The sequence below is a fragment of the Phascolarctos cinereus genome, unplaced genomic scaffold (genome assembly GCF_003287225.1).
Source record: "Phascolarctos cinereus isolate Bilbo 61053 unplaced genomic scaffold, phaCin_HiC Scaffold_4;HRSCAF=312, whole genome shotgun sequence".
Lineage (NCBI taxonomy): Eukaryota > Metazoa > Chordata > Mammalia > Diprotodontia > Phascolarctidae > Phascolarctos > Phascolarctos cinereus.
In genome coordinates, this window is record NW_027555847.1 from 298,508,615 (window position 1) to 298,528,196 (window position 19,582).

General features: G+C 37.3%; 1 protein-coding gene across 1 annotated transcript in view; it reads right to left on the reverse strand.

Moving 5' to 3' along the window:
* The window catches only part of ADGRV1 (adhesion G protein-coupled receptor V1), a 712,618-nt gene that overhangs the window by 249,026 nt on the left and 444,010 nt on the right, over positions 1 to 19,582 (reverse strand). Inside the window, 2 exon segments of the mRNA XM_078151750.1 lie at positions 1,639 to 1,817; positions 17,547 to 17,663. Coding sequence (XP_078007876.1) covers positions 1,639 to 1,817; positions 17,547 to 17,663 — 296 coding nt within the window.

Consider the following 19,582-nt stretch of genomic DNA (forward strand, 5'->3'; position numbering starts at 1 on the left):
TCACAACATATTAAATCTACAGCACCATAAATAGTATACAGCATTAACCTGAATCTTACTTTCCATTGTGTCAGATGGTGGGGTGAGGATGTTGTATTTTATACTATGCTGCTATAAACCTCTCTACCTTGGTTGCCCACTGAAAACCAAGAAGGCTGCTGGGGCTTTAGTAGCTGCTGTCGTGCGATGCCAAGACTGGCAAAGTATCAACCTCACCTCTGACACGGTCTTTCATGGCTGGTGGATGGCATTAGAGATCGTGAAGGACTTACTAGATTAAAATAATCTGTCGGTGATGTCTACTTCCTTCTGTTTGAGATCCTTCTGGGTCTCCAGGCCACGGTGGCTACAGACGTTCTGGTAAAAAGTTTATCTCACATCTTTATTTTCTCACTAAGCCACATCACTGACCTTGGGCTTAGAGCCCAGAGGATCTGCACTACACTCTGGGGGTATAATTACAACACAAAACTTTTTAAAGAGTTTTAAAAACAAACAATGAAAATGTGCAACAAATGCTCTTTACAAAGGCGGCGTGAACAAGACCTGTGAAGAGCCTCATAGGATACCACTCACTTCACAAACTTGTGTGTATTATTTTTTCTATTGCACATAGCTGAAAATATATGCAACTGCCAACAGAAAAATGAAAAGGAGTTTACTAATAAAATCATATGAATGTTTGAAGTCACAAAAGTTAAACATTTCAATGTTGAGGATTGACGTTATGCATGTGTGTGTATTCCAGTATATATTAGTATGTATTACATATATAGCATATGTTATACATAGTGTATTATATATTTTATACATATATTATAATAGATACTATGTATTATTTATAGTATGTAGTATGTATGTGTACATATGTAAATATATATATTCCAGTATGTGTTATATAAAAATGTTACATATGTATATCTATATGATGAATACATGTATATTATAGACATAGACTGAGCAATATGTGCATATACATATAGAAGAATATGCCACATATGTATTCATACTGAATATCTGTACATGTATATATGTGTGTATATGTGTGTATACGCATCCATGTATATATTAAACAGGACTAGTCCTTTGCCACACTGGAGGTAGGCCATTTTTATCTTTGATATTCTCCCATATTTTTTCTTTGCTTTCTCTCTTTATCCTCCCAAAACCTGCATAGCCCCTCCGGCCCAGTGCACTAATGTCCTCACTGATATCCTACTAAAAGCCTGTCCTATGCTCCAAAAGCATTTTGTTGTCTTTTGGGGGCAAAACTTTTTCATCCAAGCATCTCAATCCCAGCTAATTGCCATTGCTCCTCTCCATCTGATAAACACATTTACACTAAGGTAACTGTAACCTACAATTGAATTTGCTACTCCTGCCCCAACCATTAGTATATTTGAATGGTAACGTAGGGAGGCAATGTTTCAGCAGAAAAGAATGAATCTCCAAATAGTAGAATTTGCCATCCCGTGGCAGGCAGGCAAGTCCTCTTTTGAGGCAGGAAGGACAGGGCATCCTCAAATTTCACCATCGAGGCAGCAATTAAGCCATGAGTGCAGGAAACACCCCCACCCCACCCTCTTTCAGTGAATAACCATTCAATAACTCAAACAAATTTCATTTAGAAGTACTTACAGGTCACCGTGGATGAGGCCATAGATCTGGGATATGCTCTGGTGATAGATTCCTCGCAGGACAATTAAGAGTAAAATCACCACAAAAGCTGGAAGCCCCCAACTCAGAATGAAAAACAGGAGATAGCGTCGCTCTGTGTGCTCATCGTTCATGACGAGGACGTACCAAAAGTTCACAGACTAGAGAGGGAAACAGACAACACATTGACTTTTGTACTGACAGGGAGCACACCCCTTCCAGGCTTCACTGTAAATAGCGACCTGCTAGAGAAATAGGGTACTGTGTGTGTGTACTAAATTCTATTTTAACAGGCATTTCATGGGATTACATTTTGTAAAACTTCATCCATCTACTTCGTATTTTGCTAGGGCAAGTGGTTGAAACAAAGATATAAAAAGATAAGGTCAGAAAAAAAGAGGTTCAGAAAGGGACACAAACAGTGATTTTGTTACAACTGTTTTAGTCATATGTCATCCTCTTTGTTCTGTCCTTTGAATACAGAAATTTTCATGTTTGTTGATTACTTAAGTTCATAATAACAAAGAAAATTTAAATTAAAAAAAAGATACAGTATCCATCTTTTTTTTTTCTAAAAATGCCCTGTCATCCATGGTCTTACTTTTATACCTCTCTAATATTCTAAAGGCTTTAAGAGACTTTCAACGTATGTAAGGAAAGCCCGGAGTCAGAGGCATAAGGAAGACATCACATCACACTTTGCTTTGTGACTCTCCCATGGGCTTATCACATATTGTTGTATAGTGTACAAAATAGCTAGCCTTTGCCTTCCACAATTCTCTGTACACATTAAATGCCTAAGAAATACTCCTTATTGTTATTCTAAGAGCTAAATTGTGCAAGAGTACAGCCAGACATCATAAAATATTTTAGGTTTGCTGAACCGTTATTCCTGACCTACTCTGAAGTACCAGCTGAAGTGAATTAAATTGAGTTGAACTGAATCAAGAAAGAGTTCCCTTTCATCACCATTCCCTAAGGCTTCATATTACTTTCTGGTGATTCCTTCTTCCTTTTAACGTCACCCTTAATGTTCATTTTAACCTGATTTTACCTATATAAAAATGTAAGTTTTTGAAATTTTTATATAGGTGTTTCAGTAGGCCTTGACTTTTCAGTATGTCTTCCCCAAGGTATAAAGAGCTGGAACAGAGCAGAAACTTGGGCCATAGGATCGACTTGGTAGACAACTGGGCATAACCTGCCAGAGTGAAGTATTATAGAGGGCTCAGATATTTCTTTATTTTTTCTACTCACTTTGGGGGGTGGGGAAGGAAGAAGTTAAGGGAAAGATAAATTATGATTTGCCTTGGCTCTGTCAGTAGTTAGCAAAGTAGCAGCCTGGGACAAATCCTGTCTGCTGCCAGGGGTGCCTCAAAACTTGCATTTTACATTTTAAAATAAAGTTTTGTTGTATTTAAAAATGCAAAAACCATTCTTAGTTTGGGGGCTGTACAAAAGCAGGCCACAGCCCAGATTTGGTCCTCAGGACTGCAGTTTGCTGGCCCTTGCTCTATACTCTCCTAAAAATGACTCTGGTCTTCTCAGTTAAGAACACCCCAAATTGATATAACACTTTAAATTTTACAAAGTACTTTTTTCATAGCATCTTCATAAGGTAAATAGTGCCAGTATTATCTCCACTTAACACAGGGAAAAACTGATTTGGGTTGTTCATCACTTAGCTAGTAAGAATCAGTATCAGGATTTCTGCTAGATATAGGAAAAAAAGAAGCTGGTTAAACTAATCTAATCCATGCGAAAATGGAAATGACTATCTCTTCCTATCCTTAACCCAAATATCCCTTGGGTCTCTTTATTATTCACTGAGATGATCAGACAGTAGCAGTTTGGAGACCCCGTTAGGTAGTTGGATTCTTCAAAGTCCAACCCTCATGCTTCTGCTGCTATGGGTAATATTAGCTAAGGGAGTGGAGAGAATAGAGTTAAGTTCTCCACAGTGCTTCATCCTGGCTAGTCGTGCCCTGTCCTGAGCCAAACTGATCCTGCAGCCTAAGTTTCTGCACTGTCCTAGCTCTTCACACCTTGTGGAAGACATCTTGAAAAAGTCTAGTTCTAGTTAACTAACCTGTTAACTGAATTGACCTGAATCAGCATTTATTATATGTCTACTATATTATAAGCCTTTTTTTAGGTGCTGGGGGTACAGAAACCAAAATTCAAAAATTTCTTGGCCTCAAGGAGTTCCCCTAACAAGGGAAAACAGGTAAGTAAGTACCAAGGTAAAGTGGAATGAGTACTGACTTTGGAGTCAGAGTACCTGGGTTCAAATCCCACCCAGGATGCTTGCTATCCATGTGATCTTGGGCAAGTGGCTTAATCTCCATAAGCTTCAGCTTCTCCATTTGAAAAATGAGCAGGGTTAGGCTTAGATGGCCTCTGAGATCTCTCTAGGTCTAGAAGCTATGATCCTGTGACAGAAGAACCACAGTGCTGGAGATCAGAAAAGATCCTGGGAGAGTGATACTTGAACTGAGCCAGGGAATCCAAGAGGAAGAGGTGAGGAAGGAAAGCACATCAGGCAGGGGATGGGTTGTGGAAAAACAGGATAATAAGAGAAGAATGCCATGCATGGGGCAGGGCAAAGCAAAGAGGCCCGTTTGGTTTTTAACGTAAACTGAGGGCAGATATGAACTCAATCCCGGTTAGCAGCAGATTGTGAACATATACTAATCAATAAAGACAAAAATGAAACAGTTTCCGTCCTCAAGAAGATTACCTTCCAAAGGAGGAGACACATGTATAAGGACATGGGCAATACATGTGCAATGAAAACAGGCTAACTTTGGGAGGGAGGGAACCAACTGTCTAAATTCAGAGCTTTTCCTACTGAAGGCCTCCATTTTCTCATTTTTACAGATCAGGTAATTAAGGCCCAGAGAAGTAAAATAATTTGCTCAAAGTAATACAGCTAGTAAGTAGCAAGTTTGGATTTGAACCCAAGTCACATGATTCCAAATACAGTGTTCTTTCAACATACCGTAATGTCTCTAAGGAAAGTGTGTTATAAGGGGCAGCCGGCCCTGAAGTCAGGAGAACCTGAGTTCAAATCTGATCTGGGACCAAACACTTGACACCTACTAGCTGTGTGACCCTGGGCAAGTCACTTAACCCCAATTGCTACAAATTAAAAAAAAAATTAAGGGAGTGTTATAGATACTTAGAGCTTTGAAAATAACTTTATCATCATATTTTATTATATGTTATTATGATTATTTTAATAAAGCCCATATTCCTCTAGTCCTCCCACACAACAACCCCATGAAGCAGGTAGATTTATGTTGAGATTTTTCTTTAACCTACAGCTATGACTTTAGTGGATTAGGAGGCTCCTGTTAGGGAATTTCCTACCAGTGAAGATGAGCTTCACCTCTACAACTTATAATTTTAAGAACTGCTTGGAGACACAGAGGTGAAGTGACTTAATGAAGGCCATGCAGCCACTATGTCTCAGAGGGAAGACTTGAACTCAGCTCTTTCTGACTCTGAGGCCAGATCTCTACACTATGCTACCAGTATTATCATTCCCACTTTACATAACAGAAAATGGAATCTCAGAGAGAATAAATTACTTCCTCATAGTGATGCAGATAAGCTTCATTGCCAGGCTCAGAACTGCGGTCTCCTATTTCTCAGCACAGTGCTCTATTTCTTACATCATACTGCCTCATTCCACTGTCTGTTCACATCTTGCCTACAGGCACCACTTAAATATGACTGAGTTTCATTATGAAACGAAACATCACTGGCATTAACTTGTTTGCATTGAAATTTTCATCTTCCGTTAAATTAGAAAACTCATCAAAATTGCCCTCTGATTATACCCCTTGGCATTCACATCTTGTGCCTCAGTCTCTTCAGTTGCCTAATCTGTGAGAAATCAAATCTTCCTGTCATGAAGGCCAGCTGTTGCTGAAGCCCAGCAATAGGAGGATGATGGCTAAAATTAGCTCACTCCCCAACCTTCTTCACTGATTTAATTCAGGAACAAGAAAGGTTTTAAGAGCAACAGGCTGGTAATTATCCTGATAAAAAAGACACACACACAAGAAATATTGGACTCTTAAAGCCTCCAAAAACTTTGAAAAGGTCAACAAATACCCCATGCAAAAAAACTGTGACGAAAGAGGTACTTCCCTGAATGGACAGAAAACAAGAGCAAGGCCACACAGTTATACTCCTGAGCCTCAGCTGAGCTGAGCGACGAAGATCAGTCCCTGTCACAAACACAATTTTTAGCATCAGTCCTCTAAACATGGTGATGCCAATAAGGTCAAGTTCCAGTGACATCATTTATAATTAACTCTTAAAGCATGGCTTGCAGATGACCACTATCCAACACAACCTAAAGATTTCCAGAGCCAAAACAGGCATTCATGACTTCTTGAAAAAATTTGCCCCCCACAGATTAACAAATATAACAATATGCTTAAGAGTGAACTTATGTGTGTGTGTGTGTGTGTGTGTGTGTGTGTGTGTGTGTGTGTGTGTGTGTGTGTGTGTGTAAACTAGTGAAAACTGATTTAACAGGAAACATGCTTATGGTGATGTTTATGGACTTCATGAAACCATTTAGATGAATATATGATGGTATGGATTTTCCTATAAGAATGTGTGGTTTTTGTTTTTTGTTTTTGTTGTTGTTGCTGTTGTTGTTTTGTGAGGGCAACTGAGGCTAAGTGACTTTTCCAGAGTCACACAGCTAGCAAGTGTTATGTGTCTGAGGCTGGATTTAAACTCAGTCCTCCTGACTCCAAGGCCAGAGCTGCCCCAAGAATATGTGGATAATGGTAGTCAAAACAAATGTTATAAAGAGCGTATAGTATCAGCATGCCTTTTGGAGAATAAGTAAATATATTTACACATGAGAATAATGTTGTTCACTTGTCCATACTTGAATTAATTTGTATCTCTTGGGTTTTTCTATTTAATCAAGTCCTCACATAATTGTATCTATAATTTGTAAGGTACCCCCTTTAGTAGGAAGTTTATACACAGGAAATTAAATAAAATTACAAATGTAGATTAAAATCTGTACCCTTTTTGAAGAACCCTTAAAAGGAATTTTGAATTTTGTTACATTTATTCTTCAAGTGTAATAGAAACATCCTATTAATGATCTTGCTTACAGTCATCCATAATTTTCAAAGAGAATTTCCCTTAAATGAGTGCTACTTTGGGGTGAACATTTCTCTACAGAACAAATAATATACCCATGCTCATCTTGCTAATCCCCTTCTCTGTTGTTTACTGACTTACTCATTCTGGCTCTTATGCTCAGCTGGAGGAGACAGTGCGACATCTGCGTGGAAATCCAAACACTTGCCAATTCCTGTATACTCTATCTCCACAACATCTCTTGTGTCCACCTAGTTCTGGCTCTTATCACTGGCCTACACCCTGCAAGAGCCTATTAATCGGTATCCCTGTCTGCTTTTCCCTTCTCCAGTACATTTTGCTCACAAATGCCAAACTGATATTCCTAAAGTCCATCTGACCAGGTCACTGCCTTCTTTAGGAAGTCCCAGTGGGTCCTCATTTCCCCCAGGATAAAATATGAACTTCTCATCTCCACATGTTAAGACTTTCATTACCTCTCTAATCAAAAGCTCCATTCTACATTTTCAAACTTTTTGCAAATTACTCTTTTTAATGTATTATATGTGCCAGCCAAATTGGCCTACTTGCCATTCCTGGTTGAAAACTTTCCATCTTCCTTCTCCGCCCCATTCCCATACTGGGCCCCAAGCACAAGTGTGCTTGAGTCAGCCTATACAGGGATTGTTAAATTTTCAGTGTGAGGTAGGGGTGGGGAACCTGTGGCCTTTTAGGTCCTTGGGTGCAGCCTTTTGACTGAGTTAAGGGGATCTGTTGTGTGAAGTCTGGATTCAATCAAAGGACTGCAACTTGAGGACCTAGAGGGCCACATGTGGCCTCAAGGCTGCAGGTTTCCCACCCCTAGTGTGAAGTTTTATATCCCTGAAATCAGTAAATTTAGCAAATCAGGGCTTTATTTTCATTGTCAACTCAAGAAAGTGTGGAAAAAATGTCAATGATACAAATTAAGCTTAAAAGTGTGCCTTGAGTACTTGTTTTTTAACAAACAAACATTTACCAGCACAGCCTTGCCCCCTAGCCTGAGCTGCATCCCTTCTCACTTTCTACTTCTTAGAATTCTTCCTTTAAGGCTAAATTCAAGTTTCTCTACTACCAATTAAGCCTGTCATGATCTTCCAGTTGCTAGGGCCCTCTCCTCAACCCTACCATAAATTATTTTGTTTTTACTATGCAGTGGTAGCAAAGTTCCCCATGACTACCCTCTACTCTACTCTTAAACCTAGCCCAGAGACTTCAGTTTGAGACTGCAATGAAGGTAGAAAGGAATTTGGGAGCAGGACCAGATTTCACTCAGTGTGAAAACTCAGTTTAATTAGCATCTCTACACAGCTGACTCAAAGACCTTTACATCCAACCCCACTTTCCCCTGAGCTTTCATCTAGAATCACCAACAGCCTGGTGAACATTTCAAATTGGATGCCCCAAAGATCTCTCAAACTCAATATGTCCAAAAGAAGAATTATTATCTTTCCTTCCCAACTCATTCCTCTTCCAAATTGCCCAATGTCTAGTCTCAGGTTTGTAACTTTAAGTTAAGCTTTGTAGAATCGTCTGAGATCTAGTACTGCTAGGCCATGTTTTTTCCCATTGTTTTTTCCTTTGATTTCCATGATATTATTTAACTTTTGTTCCTCCAGTTGCATTTTGTTACAATTTTTGCTAGCTCTACAAAGCAATTCTTTTGTAGTTTGATCCACATGACATTGAAGAAGTAAATTAATTTAGATAGCATTGTAATTTTTATTATGTGGCTTGACCTATTTATGAGCAATTAATATTTCTTCAGTTATTCAGATATGTATTTATTTGTGTAAAGCATTTGCAATTTGTATTCATATAGTGCCTAGATGTGTTTTGGCATACAGACTTTTAAGTATTTTAGACTGTTTGTAGTTATTTTAAATTAATATTCTCTTTCTATCTCCTCCTGCTGAATTTGGTGGTAATATACAGAAATACTGATAATTTGTATGTGTTTAATTTTATATCCTGCAACTTTGGTAAAGTTGTTAAGTGTTCTGATTAGTTTTTTAGATGACTTTCTAGGACATTTCAAGAAAACTATCTTGTCATCTGCCAAAAGTGCTAATTTTGCATTCCCATTGTCTATGCTTATCCCTTCAATTTCTTTTTCTTGCCTTATTGTTATAGCTCGCAATTTTAGTTCAATATTGAATATTATTGGTGATAATGGGTATCCTTGCTTTATCCCTGATACTAATGGAAAAGCATCTAGTTCATCCCCATTATAAATAATGCTGGCTCTTGGTTTTAGATACTCTTTATCATTTTAAGGAAAGAACCATTTACCCCTGGACTTTTTTTTTTAATATTAATGAATGTTATATTTTGTCAAAAACTTTTTCTGCATCTATTGAAATAATTGCATGGTTTCTGTAATTAATATGGTAAGTTAGGTTTAGCTCATAATTTTTTTCATATTGAACCAGTGCTGAATTCCTGGCATAAATCTAGCCTGGTCATAGTGCATGGTTTTTATAACATACTGCTACAATCTCCTTGCTAATGTTTTACTTAAAAAATTTTGCACCAATATTCATTAGAGAAAATGGTCAATAGTTTTCTTTTTTCTGTTTTGACTCTCCCTGGAACAGGTATCGAGATCAAGTTTGTGTAATAAAAGGAATTTGGTAGGACTCCTTTACTTACTTTTTCAGTTTCTGTTGTACTGGAATTAATTGTTTAAATGTTTGAATTCACTTGTAAATTCATCTGGTCCTGGGCTTTTTTTCCCCATGAAGTTCATTTCTCGTTCAAATTCTTTTACTAGAATAGGATTACTTAAATATTCTATTTCCTGTTCTGTTAATCTGGGTAATTTATATTTTTGTAAATATCTATTCATTTCATTTAGATTGTCTTTATGGCATATAGTTGGGAAAAATAGTTTCTAATAATTGCTTTTATTTCATCTTTGTTGGTTGAATTCAACTTTTTTCATTTTTGATATTGGAAATTTTCTTTTTTTAAATAAAATTAGCTAATGGTGTATTTTATTGGTTTTTTTTAAACAGGTCCTAGTTTTATTGTTCAATGGATTTTTACTTTCAATTTTGTTAATCTCTTTGATTTTCAAAATTTCTGCTTTGATATTTAGTTGTAAGGGTTTAATTTTTAGTTTTAAATTTTTTAATTGCATGCCGAATTCATTGATCTGCTGTTTCTCTCTTTTATTTATATCAGCATTTAGATATATAAATTTCCTCCTAAATACTACTTTGGCTGTATCCCACAAATTTTGGTATGTTGTCTCACTGCTGTGGTAGGGATTGTTTTATGTGTTATCTTTGTATTCTCAGTACCTAGCACAGAGCCCCAACACAGTAAATGCTTAGTAACTTACTTTATTGAGTGATTAATGACCATTAAAGAATAAAATATCTAAGCACGATGAATGAGCTTTATTTATCATGAATGAGAAGGGGAGACTCCAAAAGTATGGACAGAGGCATATAATGGAGATCCAATATTTTCCTATTTTGGTGATTTTTGAGTAGGTTCCAAGTCATGCTTCTAGATCTATCTATATACAACTGAGGGCCATCACTGCCTATGAGCTTGTGAGAGTTCTATTTGGTGAGAAGATGGATAAATGATCTGCTCATGTGTAGTCTGAGCACTTTCTGGTGAGCAGTCAGAAAAACCTGCAGCACTAGGGAAAGCACAAACATGCCAGCTATGTATATGCACTAAGTACCCCTTAGACACAGCCACTGAGTTAATGGTATGAAGGCAGCATTATCTGGTAGCCAAAATTTATACTATATTCCCAAGCTGTTTTATAATTAGCTATTGACAGATTGCTTTTCTATAGGGTATAGAGAATAAGAGAATGAGCCAGGTTTTTGAACCATCAAGTATACTCTAGCATACGTATTATCTGTCATCTATCCATTCATTTCTCTCTCTCACTTTCTCTCTCTCCCCCCACACACATTTCATTACATTTTAAACATATATGTATATATATATATATGTGTGTATTGTGTACACAAACACACAAATGCGCCCGCGCACACACACACACACACACACACACACATATACACACACACACACACACACACCCCCTTATCTAGGTACTTCTTGTTTTTACCCAATAAAATGTAAGCTCTTTGAAGTCAGGGACTGTTTCTGTTTTGTTTTTGTATCCCAAGCCCCTGATTCTGTGACTTCAAGTAAGTAAAAATCAACTCTATTGCCTTAATTTTGCTCATTTATTAAATGAGGATTGGACTTTCATAATTTCTAAGAACTTTTCCAGTTCTAACACTCTTTGAGTCTAGTACATTTTATACATGGTGAACAAATATTTCACATCTACAATGTATCTGCCAATATAAAAATGTCAACATCCTACTGCTTATAATTGATTTTTTTCTGGTTTAAAATTATTTTTCAAAGTAGCAACAATGACTTGGGAAGAGAAGTTGTTCATGGACAAAGAACCTACTCAATAACATTTTTTTTCCTACTAGCGATTTCAAGCTCACCACACTTCAATGCAGCCATTTATGATACTCATAATTACACGAAAAGTAGAAATGAGGTAGTAAAATTCAACTTCACTTTTACAAAAATGAAAGGTTATTTAATTATGTAGACTTCGTGTTCCATAGCCAAAGGAAACTATATTAATTCAACAGATTTAGTGTCTCCAGTTAATCAATTACAAAGCATTTATTAAGTTCCTAATCTGTGCATCTCAGCTAAAATTCCCCCATCTACAGGATATTCTTTCCTGATTCCTCTTAATTCTAGTGCCTTCCCTCTGTTGATTATTTCCAATTTACCTTGTATATAGTTCATAGTTATTTGCATTAGATTATAAACTCCTGGAGGGCGAGGACAGTCTTGCTTTTCTTTGTATCCCCAGCACTTAGAATGGTGTCTGGCCCATGGTAGGTGCTTTATAAATGTTTATTGGACTTACTAACACACTATTAGGTGCTGGAGATACAAAGACAAAAAAAAAAAAGAAACAGTTCTTGCAAAGAGCTTACACTTCTATTGGGGGAAATTAATGTGCACCACAGGTATACTTATGAGTATTCCTCTTTACAATGATAGGATTCTTTGCCCCACCCAAGAATTTTAACCAGGAATAGAGAAAGAGACTTCAAGGCATTTGGAAATTATTTAGCCTAAGAATACTTAATCAAACCAGTCCCTCAAGCTCTACCAAGCAAGGGTATTACAAAAAACCTAATAAATGAATATGCTTTATTTCAATCTTCCTGAGCCTGTGGCAAAGGGCTAGAAGGTTCCTACCTTTGAATGAGGCTAGTTACTGAATTAATTTCACTTTGGGCAAAAAGCTGACTTTTAGGAGATGATCTGATCTTTGTCATGGATTAATTACTTTGGAGGTCATTTGTCAATCCCTCTTCTTGGTTTTGCTACTTTCTACTTCCCCTCTATATTTCTGTCCTGATCTGAATAGAGGCTTCACATTATCCCCAAATCTGGTCTGTATAAAACCCGAGTGGGGCCTATAGTTCTCTTCTTAATACATATTGTGGGAATATGGGTGGGGTGTGTTCAAGGAGAAGAATGACAACAAAAGTATTTTAGAAAAACAAACAATGATTAAAAATCAATAAAATATCTTTACTTGAATAGAAGGTAATGCAAAAACACCTTCCAAACATTTTACAGTAAATGTGTTCTTATATGGTAATTTTGCTCATTTGTATGTTTCTTTCATTTCAAAAATACTCTATTTTAGGGATATGGCCCGTATACATGGCATCCTATATTTGGACCCATATGTCACTAGACTAAGAGAATACCAACATCTGTGTGCAACAGACACTGAATTTCCTGACCAGCACTGGTCCTCTGCCATAAAGACCAAGCAGAAAGATAATAGAATTCAATTTAATTAAACAAACATTTATTAAGTACCTTACTTGCCTACAATCCATCCTTCATACAACAGCTAGATGACTTTTCCATCTACTCTGTATCTACCCAATATGAACTGATTATTGTATATGCTGTGGCCCCATGAGAACACAAGTTTCTAGCAAATAGGAACTGTTCTTTTTTTTTGGGAGGGGGGATATCTCCAGGATTTAGCACAGTGCCTGGGACATAGTAAGTTTTTAATAAATGCTTGTTGACTGAATGATTGATGTACAGATCTGATCATGTCACTCTTTGACTTAAAAACTTTTAATTGTTCCTAATGAAAAATGAAGTCCAAATTCATTAGTTTGCCATTCAAAGCCCTCCATAATTTGATTCCAATGTAGCTCCTCAGCCTCATCTCATACTACTCTCCAACCAAACTGGACAATTTGTCGTCCTCTATTCATAGGTCCCTGCTTTTCCTGTCTCTGCCTTTGATCATTCTATTTCCTATATCTGGTTGCCTTTTTGACAACTGCAATCTTTTCCATGCTTCAAGATTCAGTTCAAATATTAATTTCTCCATAAAACTTTTACTGATGCCACAAAAAATATTTTTCCTCTCTTCAACCCGATTGTTTCTATCTTTTGTATGCATTTAATTGTGCTCTGTTACATTACAGTTGTTTGGGCACGTGTTGAAACTTTCTACTAGCCTGAAAACTCCATGAGAGGAGGGACACTTATGGTCTTATTCATTCATTCATTCATCCATCTATCCATTCATCAATTAATTTGTTTGCTTGTCTTTTTCCATAACTAATAAAGACTCTGGATGAAGCAAACACTAAATGTTTTTTGGATTGAACTAAATAAATATGGAGATAAGGAAGTTAACTTCACTTTTAAAATGTTCTAGTTCATTCAATTCATTTGCATTTCTTCTATACAGGATATTAAGAGGAAATATAAATTCCTATTTTACATGTGGCAAAACACAAATTGAGTAAGTAACCTAACCCTGACCACACATTAACTCACTGGGAGTAAAAGACCTAGAATTCACAACCTCCTGGACTACCATTCCTGTGGTCAGACCACAAACCATGAAACATATGTGGCATTCCATCTGAAATACATTGAACTTATTCAGTATTTCAAAGTTTTCAAAAATCTTTATGCCACGCAAATTGTACTTAGCCTACCAAGTATGAACTAGCCATAACCGCACTAATTTCTATTACGCTCTCAAATCCTAATATCAATTTCCTTTTTGTGTGTCTGTTCTCCAATCCCTTCTCATAAGTCCATCACAGAAGCATGTAATCTGAAGGGACCTTAAAGGTCTTTCAGTCTGACCTCCTTAATGGTGTAGGAATCTCTTCTGTGTTATCCCTGCCAGGCAGTTACCCAATCTTTAACTGTTTTCAGTGATGGGGAACTCATGGTGTTTTGATACAGCCCTTCTATTGCTTAGCAGCTCAAATTGTTTGAAAAATCTTCCCTCCCATTGAGTCAAATTCTTCCCTTCTGGCCACCCACTGGTGCTTCTTCTGCCATTTGGAGCTATTTATAATAGGTTTTTCTCTCTCTCCCATGATAGCCTTTAAAATATTTAAAGAGAGTCATCATGACCCAATGCTCTTTTCTCAAGGAAAATATCCTCCAATTCTTGAAACTTTTCTTCATATGACACGATCTCCAGATCTCTCCACACCCTAGCTACTCTTTCCCAAAGGTCTTCTAGTTTGTCAGTATCTCTCAAAAAATGATGCTGAGGACTGAACAAAGCATTTCAGAAGTGTTCAGACTATCAAAGAGTGTGACAGTGCTATTACCTCCTTAATTAAGGGCAGCATACTTCAAATAACAAAGCTGAAGAATGCATTGACTTTTTAACATCTAAGTCACACTGCAGGCTCATATCAGGTCAGGTCTAAACTAAAATCTCCAGGGTTTTTTGTTTTTCCTTTGAAAAAAAACTAATTGCTGGGGCAGCTAGGTGGCACAGTGGATAAGGCACCAGCCCCCTGAGTTCAAATGCGGACTCAGACCAAACACTTGACACTTACTACTAGCTGTGTGATGCTGGGCAAGCCACTTAACCCCAATTGCCTAAAAAATAAAAAATAAATTAAAAAAATTTAAAAAAAAACTAATTGCTACCATGCATATATCTTATAAAAGAAAAACTCTTGTTATTGGTAACAACAATAATAATAATAAGTAATGTTAATATAGCACTTTAAGGTTTGCAAAATGCTTTAATCATATTATCTGATTTAATCCTCAGAACAATTAGGTGGCACGGATCCTATTACTAATCTCATTTTACAGATGAGGAAACTAAGGCTCAGAGTAGTTAAGGAAACCAAAGCTGAGAGTGGTTAAATGCTTTGTCCAGCATCATAGAGCTAGTGTCTGAGGTAGAATTTTGGCCTATCCATGTGGTTGCTATAAAAAAAAAAGTATTTTCTATGGTACAATTGTAATGATAGGACTTGGAAAGGGCACCTTCCTCTGGGACACATCTAACAGGATGCATCATCAAAGATAACCTACAAAAGGCATGATCATTCATTGGGTTCAGGATGTATTAGTCATTTCTCTCTGTAAAGGATCTGAGAGCTGGATGTAATCCTCAAGTCCAAAATAAGAATTCATTGAGTGGTCCAATGGGATCACAGACTTTGAGAGAGGTACAGAAGGCAGTCTTCTGCAGGCTTTAGGAAGGAGCTGCTGTAATCTAGTGGCACAAGGAACTAATAGCATTTACTATAGCAATATAAGGCACCTGCTTCTAGGGACACCAGGGAAATCTAGAACAGAAGGTAAAAGTTCAGAGCTTCACTATGAAGGTAGAACTAGACAGCAAATTTGATTCCAACAGAAGAGACCAAAGATAAGGAGGGCCTTGGAGGGTCCAGAGCTATCAAGATCTCCAAAGGAGTAAAGGAGATAACTCAGGCATAATCTGAATCCCAGGAATAGAGGGCTCCAGACTACAGAAAGGACTAATAAGAAGGTTCTTGAAAGTCCTAGGAATCCCAGGAAACTTGCAAGATGAATTAGGGGAAAAGTCTTAGATTCTGATTTTTGTTGTTGCTTGGTTGCTTCAGTTGTGGCTGACTCTTCTTGACCCCATTTGGGGTTTTCTTGTCAAAGATACTGGAGGGATTTGCCATTTTCTTCTCCAGCTTGTTTTACATATGAGGAAACATAGGTAAAAAGATTTAAGTGACTTGCCCACTGTTTGAGGCCAGATTTGAACTCAGGAAGATGAATCTTCCTGATTCCAGGCCTGACACTCTATCCACTGAACCACCTAGCTGCTCCAGATTTTGACTTAGTCTCCAACCTAGGTTCTGGGTTGAATCTAGAAATGGAACCTTCTCTTGCCTGCAATACAGATTAAAAATAAATAAATGTATAAAAAGTTTTTTAATCTTTTTTTTACATGAGTTACTTCCCAAAATATACCTCTGCTGTGACAGAACTTTCCTTTATAAAAAAGAAAAAGTTAAGTAAAACCAACTTAGCAGGCAGCAACAGTTGAGAGTTTGAGTGTAACTTTCCCCTTGCTCCTCCAACCCCTCCCTCAATGGGTCATGCTCAGCCAGCATCATCCAGGCCAGTATATGGAAGCTTGGGGTGGGCTTGGTTTGGGGTTTGTGAGATGGAGGGTTATTTCTCCCTCTCTCCCACTTAAGAGCATGTGCGATGATCCCTGCCTGACTTCAAGCTAACATGAGGAGGCTTGAGGAACTTTCCTCCTGCCATGAGTGACTGGCATTGTGGAGTGATAAAGAACCTTCTCAGCCTGAGTATGTATTCAGAAGGTAAGTGTAGATAATCTCTTGTTCTTTATCCTGGTTGTTGTTTGTCCTTGTTCTGGAAGAGGACCAATGACAGGAAGGTGATGCCTTGACTTGCGAGTGAATTGGATTTAAGTGACACAAAGCTGTGCAAAGTCACCAGCCTCACTCTCTCTTCCACAGCCATCTGGGTCCAGAGGCAAAACAGCGCAGGATGACTAGAGATGGCCCCTATGCAGTGAGAGACCTAGCCTTTTTTTAAAATAAGGTCTTTCCCAGGTCTCAATTTGTCTGAGGCAACACCAATTCAGTAATTAAGGCTAGGTAAGAAATGAGGTGTCGGGGGTGGGGGGGAAGTACTCTTTTACCTACTCAAAAAAAAATCTATCTGGGAGAGGAAAACCTTCAGGGTTTCTGGCCAGAACAGAAACAATTGCTATTTACATTTACTCTGAGCCATCAAAACCCAAACAATGACCAAGTGAGTCTCGGGCTGGCACCTATTGTTGGCCAATTAGTGAAAGCCAGAGTGAATTGAGTTTAAGGTATATATGGTCAAGTAGCCCCAATGGACTTTATCAAAGCTATAAAACTTTCATGAAATCATGAGGAAGGTACTAGTTACTATTGTCCCAGTTTCATTTAACCACTAAACGTCAATTAATCTTCACAAAGGGACATTTACTTTGAAGATATAGCAAAAACAAACATACAAATGTTTCTTCCAACACCTCAAGGATACCAGCTTTGCTCAATTCCTATATAACGCTGGTTCCACCAAATTCATGTCCAAAGCTCCTGTCTTTCTCTTGCTAGGCCCAGTGCTGATTCTTTAAATGGAGCACTTTGCTGCATTAGGTTTCCCCCCCCCAACATCAAATAAAACCATGAAAGGGGATGTTTTGGGGAGATAGGGTGTTGCCTGTGAGTTATGATTTGCTTTATTCACTTCCCAGAACCTAGTTTGTAGACATATCAGTAGCTATCACTACTACATGCCAAATTCCAGGGGTGATGAATCATGAGATTCATGGGAAAGAGAAAATAGAATGAGGTTCCTACCTGAATAAGCATCCAGTTAAATTGGCAAAGGTAGAGGTAATGCATGATAGCAGCAAGGGCTGAGCAGCTCTCTTCTGTCAGTTGCCTGCTTGCATATGCAGAAGCCAGAAATGCAATCTATAAGAAAGAATCAATCAATTAATCCATAAACATTTAGCACCTACTATGTGCCAGGCACTAGTGCTGTTAGAAAGAATTATGTTTGTTAAAAAGTCAACTTCGTAGGAATGTCTGAGCCCCTCTTTCCTCATCTGTCAACTGAACAGTTTAGACAAAATGACCTGTTTGGTCCCTTTCAGTTCAACTGTTACCAAGTTTCTATGATTCCAAAGAAAACCTGATTTTTCTCTAAAAAACTGATATAGTCTATAAATCCATTCAAAAAATGGTAATGAATTGGTTTGCATGTCTCCACAAAAAAAGTTCGAAAATCATATTATAGTGTGTCCTGTGCTCGTAGGAGGAAAATCCTCAAAGGTAACTTGTCATTATTATGGACAAAAAAAATGAGATGCATTCATCCTAGAAATATCATCTAATCAGAAATGTAAAAAATTCCTTAATTCTAAAATGGGGCTGAAATACCAAAGCTTTGCTGAAATCAAAGACAAGTCTTTGGCCTGTTGTATGTACATTTTTGCACCCTTTACTCTGTCTTGTTAGGCAACAGCTTACATTATAAAACAACAGTTCCAACCAGTGTGATTTCATAAATCCTTATGATTACACTTGACTAAAAAAATTTTACAAGTAAAAGAAACTGTTAAAAAACACCACCAGTAAATTCTTGTATCTAACATCCTATGTTTTTGCTTTCTATTACATAAATGCTAACATTTTTATTACTATCATGGGGTCTTTTTAGCTTTAACTATGTAAGAAAAAATATTTTCCCCAAAATATCACATATATTTTATATATATACACACACATATATGTACACATGTATGTGTGTATGTATACAAAAGAATTTCTGATTTGATCATAAAAGGAATTAATTTTCACATAACATTCTGAAAATGCTCAAATCTAACCGTTTCATTAATACAAGAATGGCTAGATTAAGATCTCTCACCAAGTGTTCAGAGACCGTCTTTTGTGTTCAGAGCACTCCCTGTACTAGCACAAGATGAAGTACTGATTCAAGTGCTGAGTTTTAGCTCTATTTTTTTCTCAACGTTAAATATATTCCTGAGCATGTGCATTATGTACAGGTTGACTCAAAAGCCCTTACCTATAAAGAGACAAACGGTTAACACTAAATATAAACCAGAATTTTATGACTGATTATGTCCTAATCAGCCAAATAGTTTTACTGAAAAAAAAATGCGCAGATTTAAATATTGGCTTTCTAAAAACCTACAGGTACCTTCTGAAAAAATGTAAATGGTTACTATAGATTATTTCTGTAAACCATGGGGAAAGGGCTACACTTCTGATAAGAGTCTGTCACCACTGAATCTTAGTTGCCACTCATCTTGGAGGCAGACTATCTCATTGGGGACCAATCAGAAGACTTCTCTATGGCCAGGGAGAAGGGCACAATCTACCTCCACAGGAAGTGTACTTCTCAGGAAGGTTTGTACATTATAATTACAATTTGATTGGGGAATTCATTTCATTGATCATTCATTCTAATTGAGGGATTCATTCTAATGATCATTCTATTGTCCCTGAGGTCAGCTCATTGACTGGTGAGTCCTTGCCTGGAGTCCATATTTTGAGAAAGCCCACTAATTGTAGGTATCTTTTCTATTTTTAGTCTTCTTCTCTTCTTTCTCTATACTATTTCACTTGGTAATGTTATCGACTTCTATTCATTCAATTATCATCTCTATAAAGATGATTCTTATTTCTATTTGTGCAATCCTAAGCTCTCTCCTGACATTCAGTCTCACATCTCTTACTGCTTATTGGACATCTCAAATTGGAATTCTCATAGATATCTTAACCTCAACATGTACAAAACCAAACCCATCTTTTCCCCTAAACCCTCCCCTCTTCCTAACTTCCCTATTACTGTTGTGAATATCACC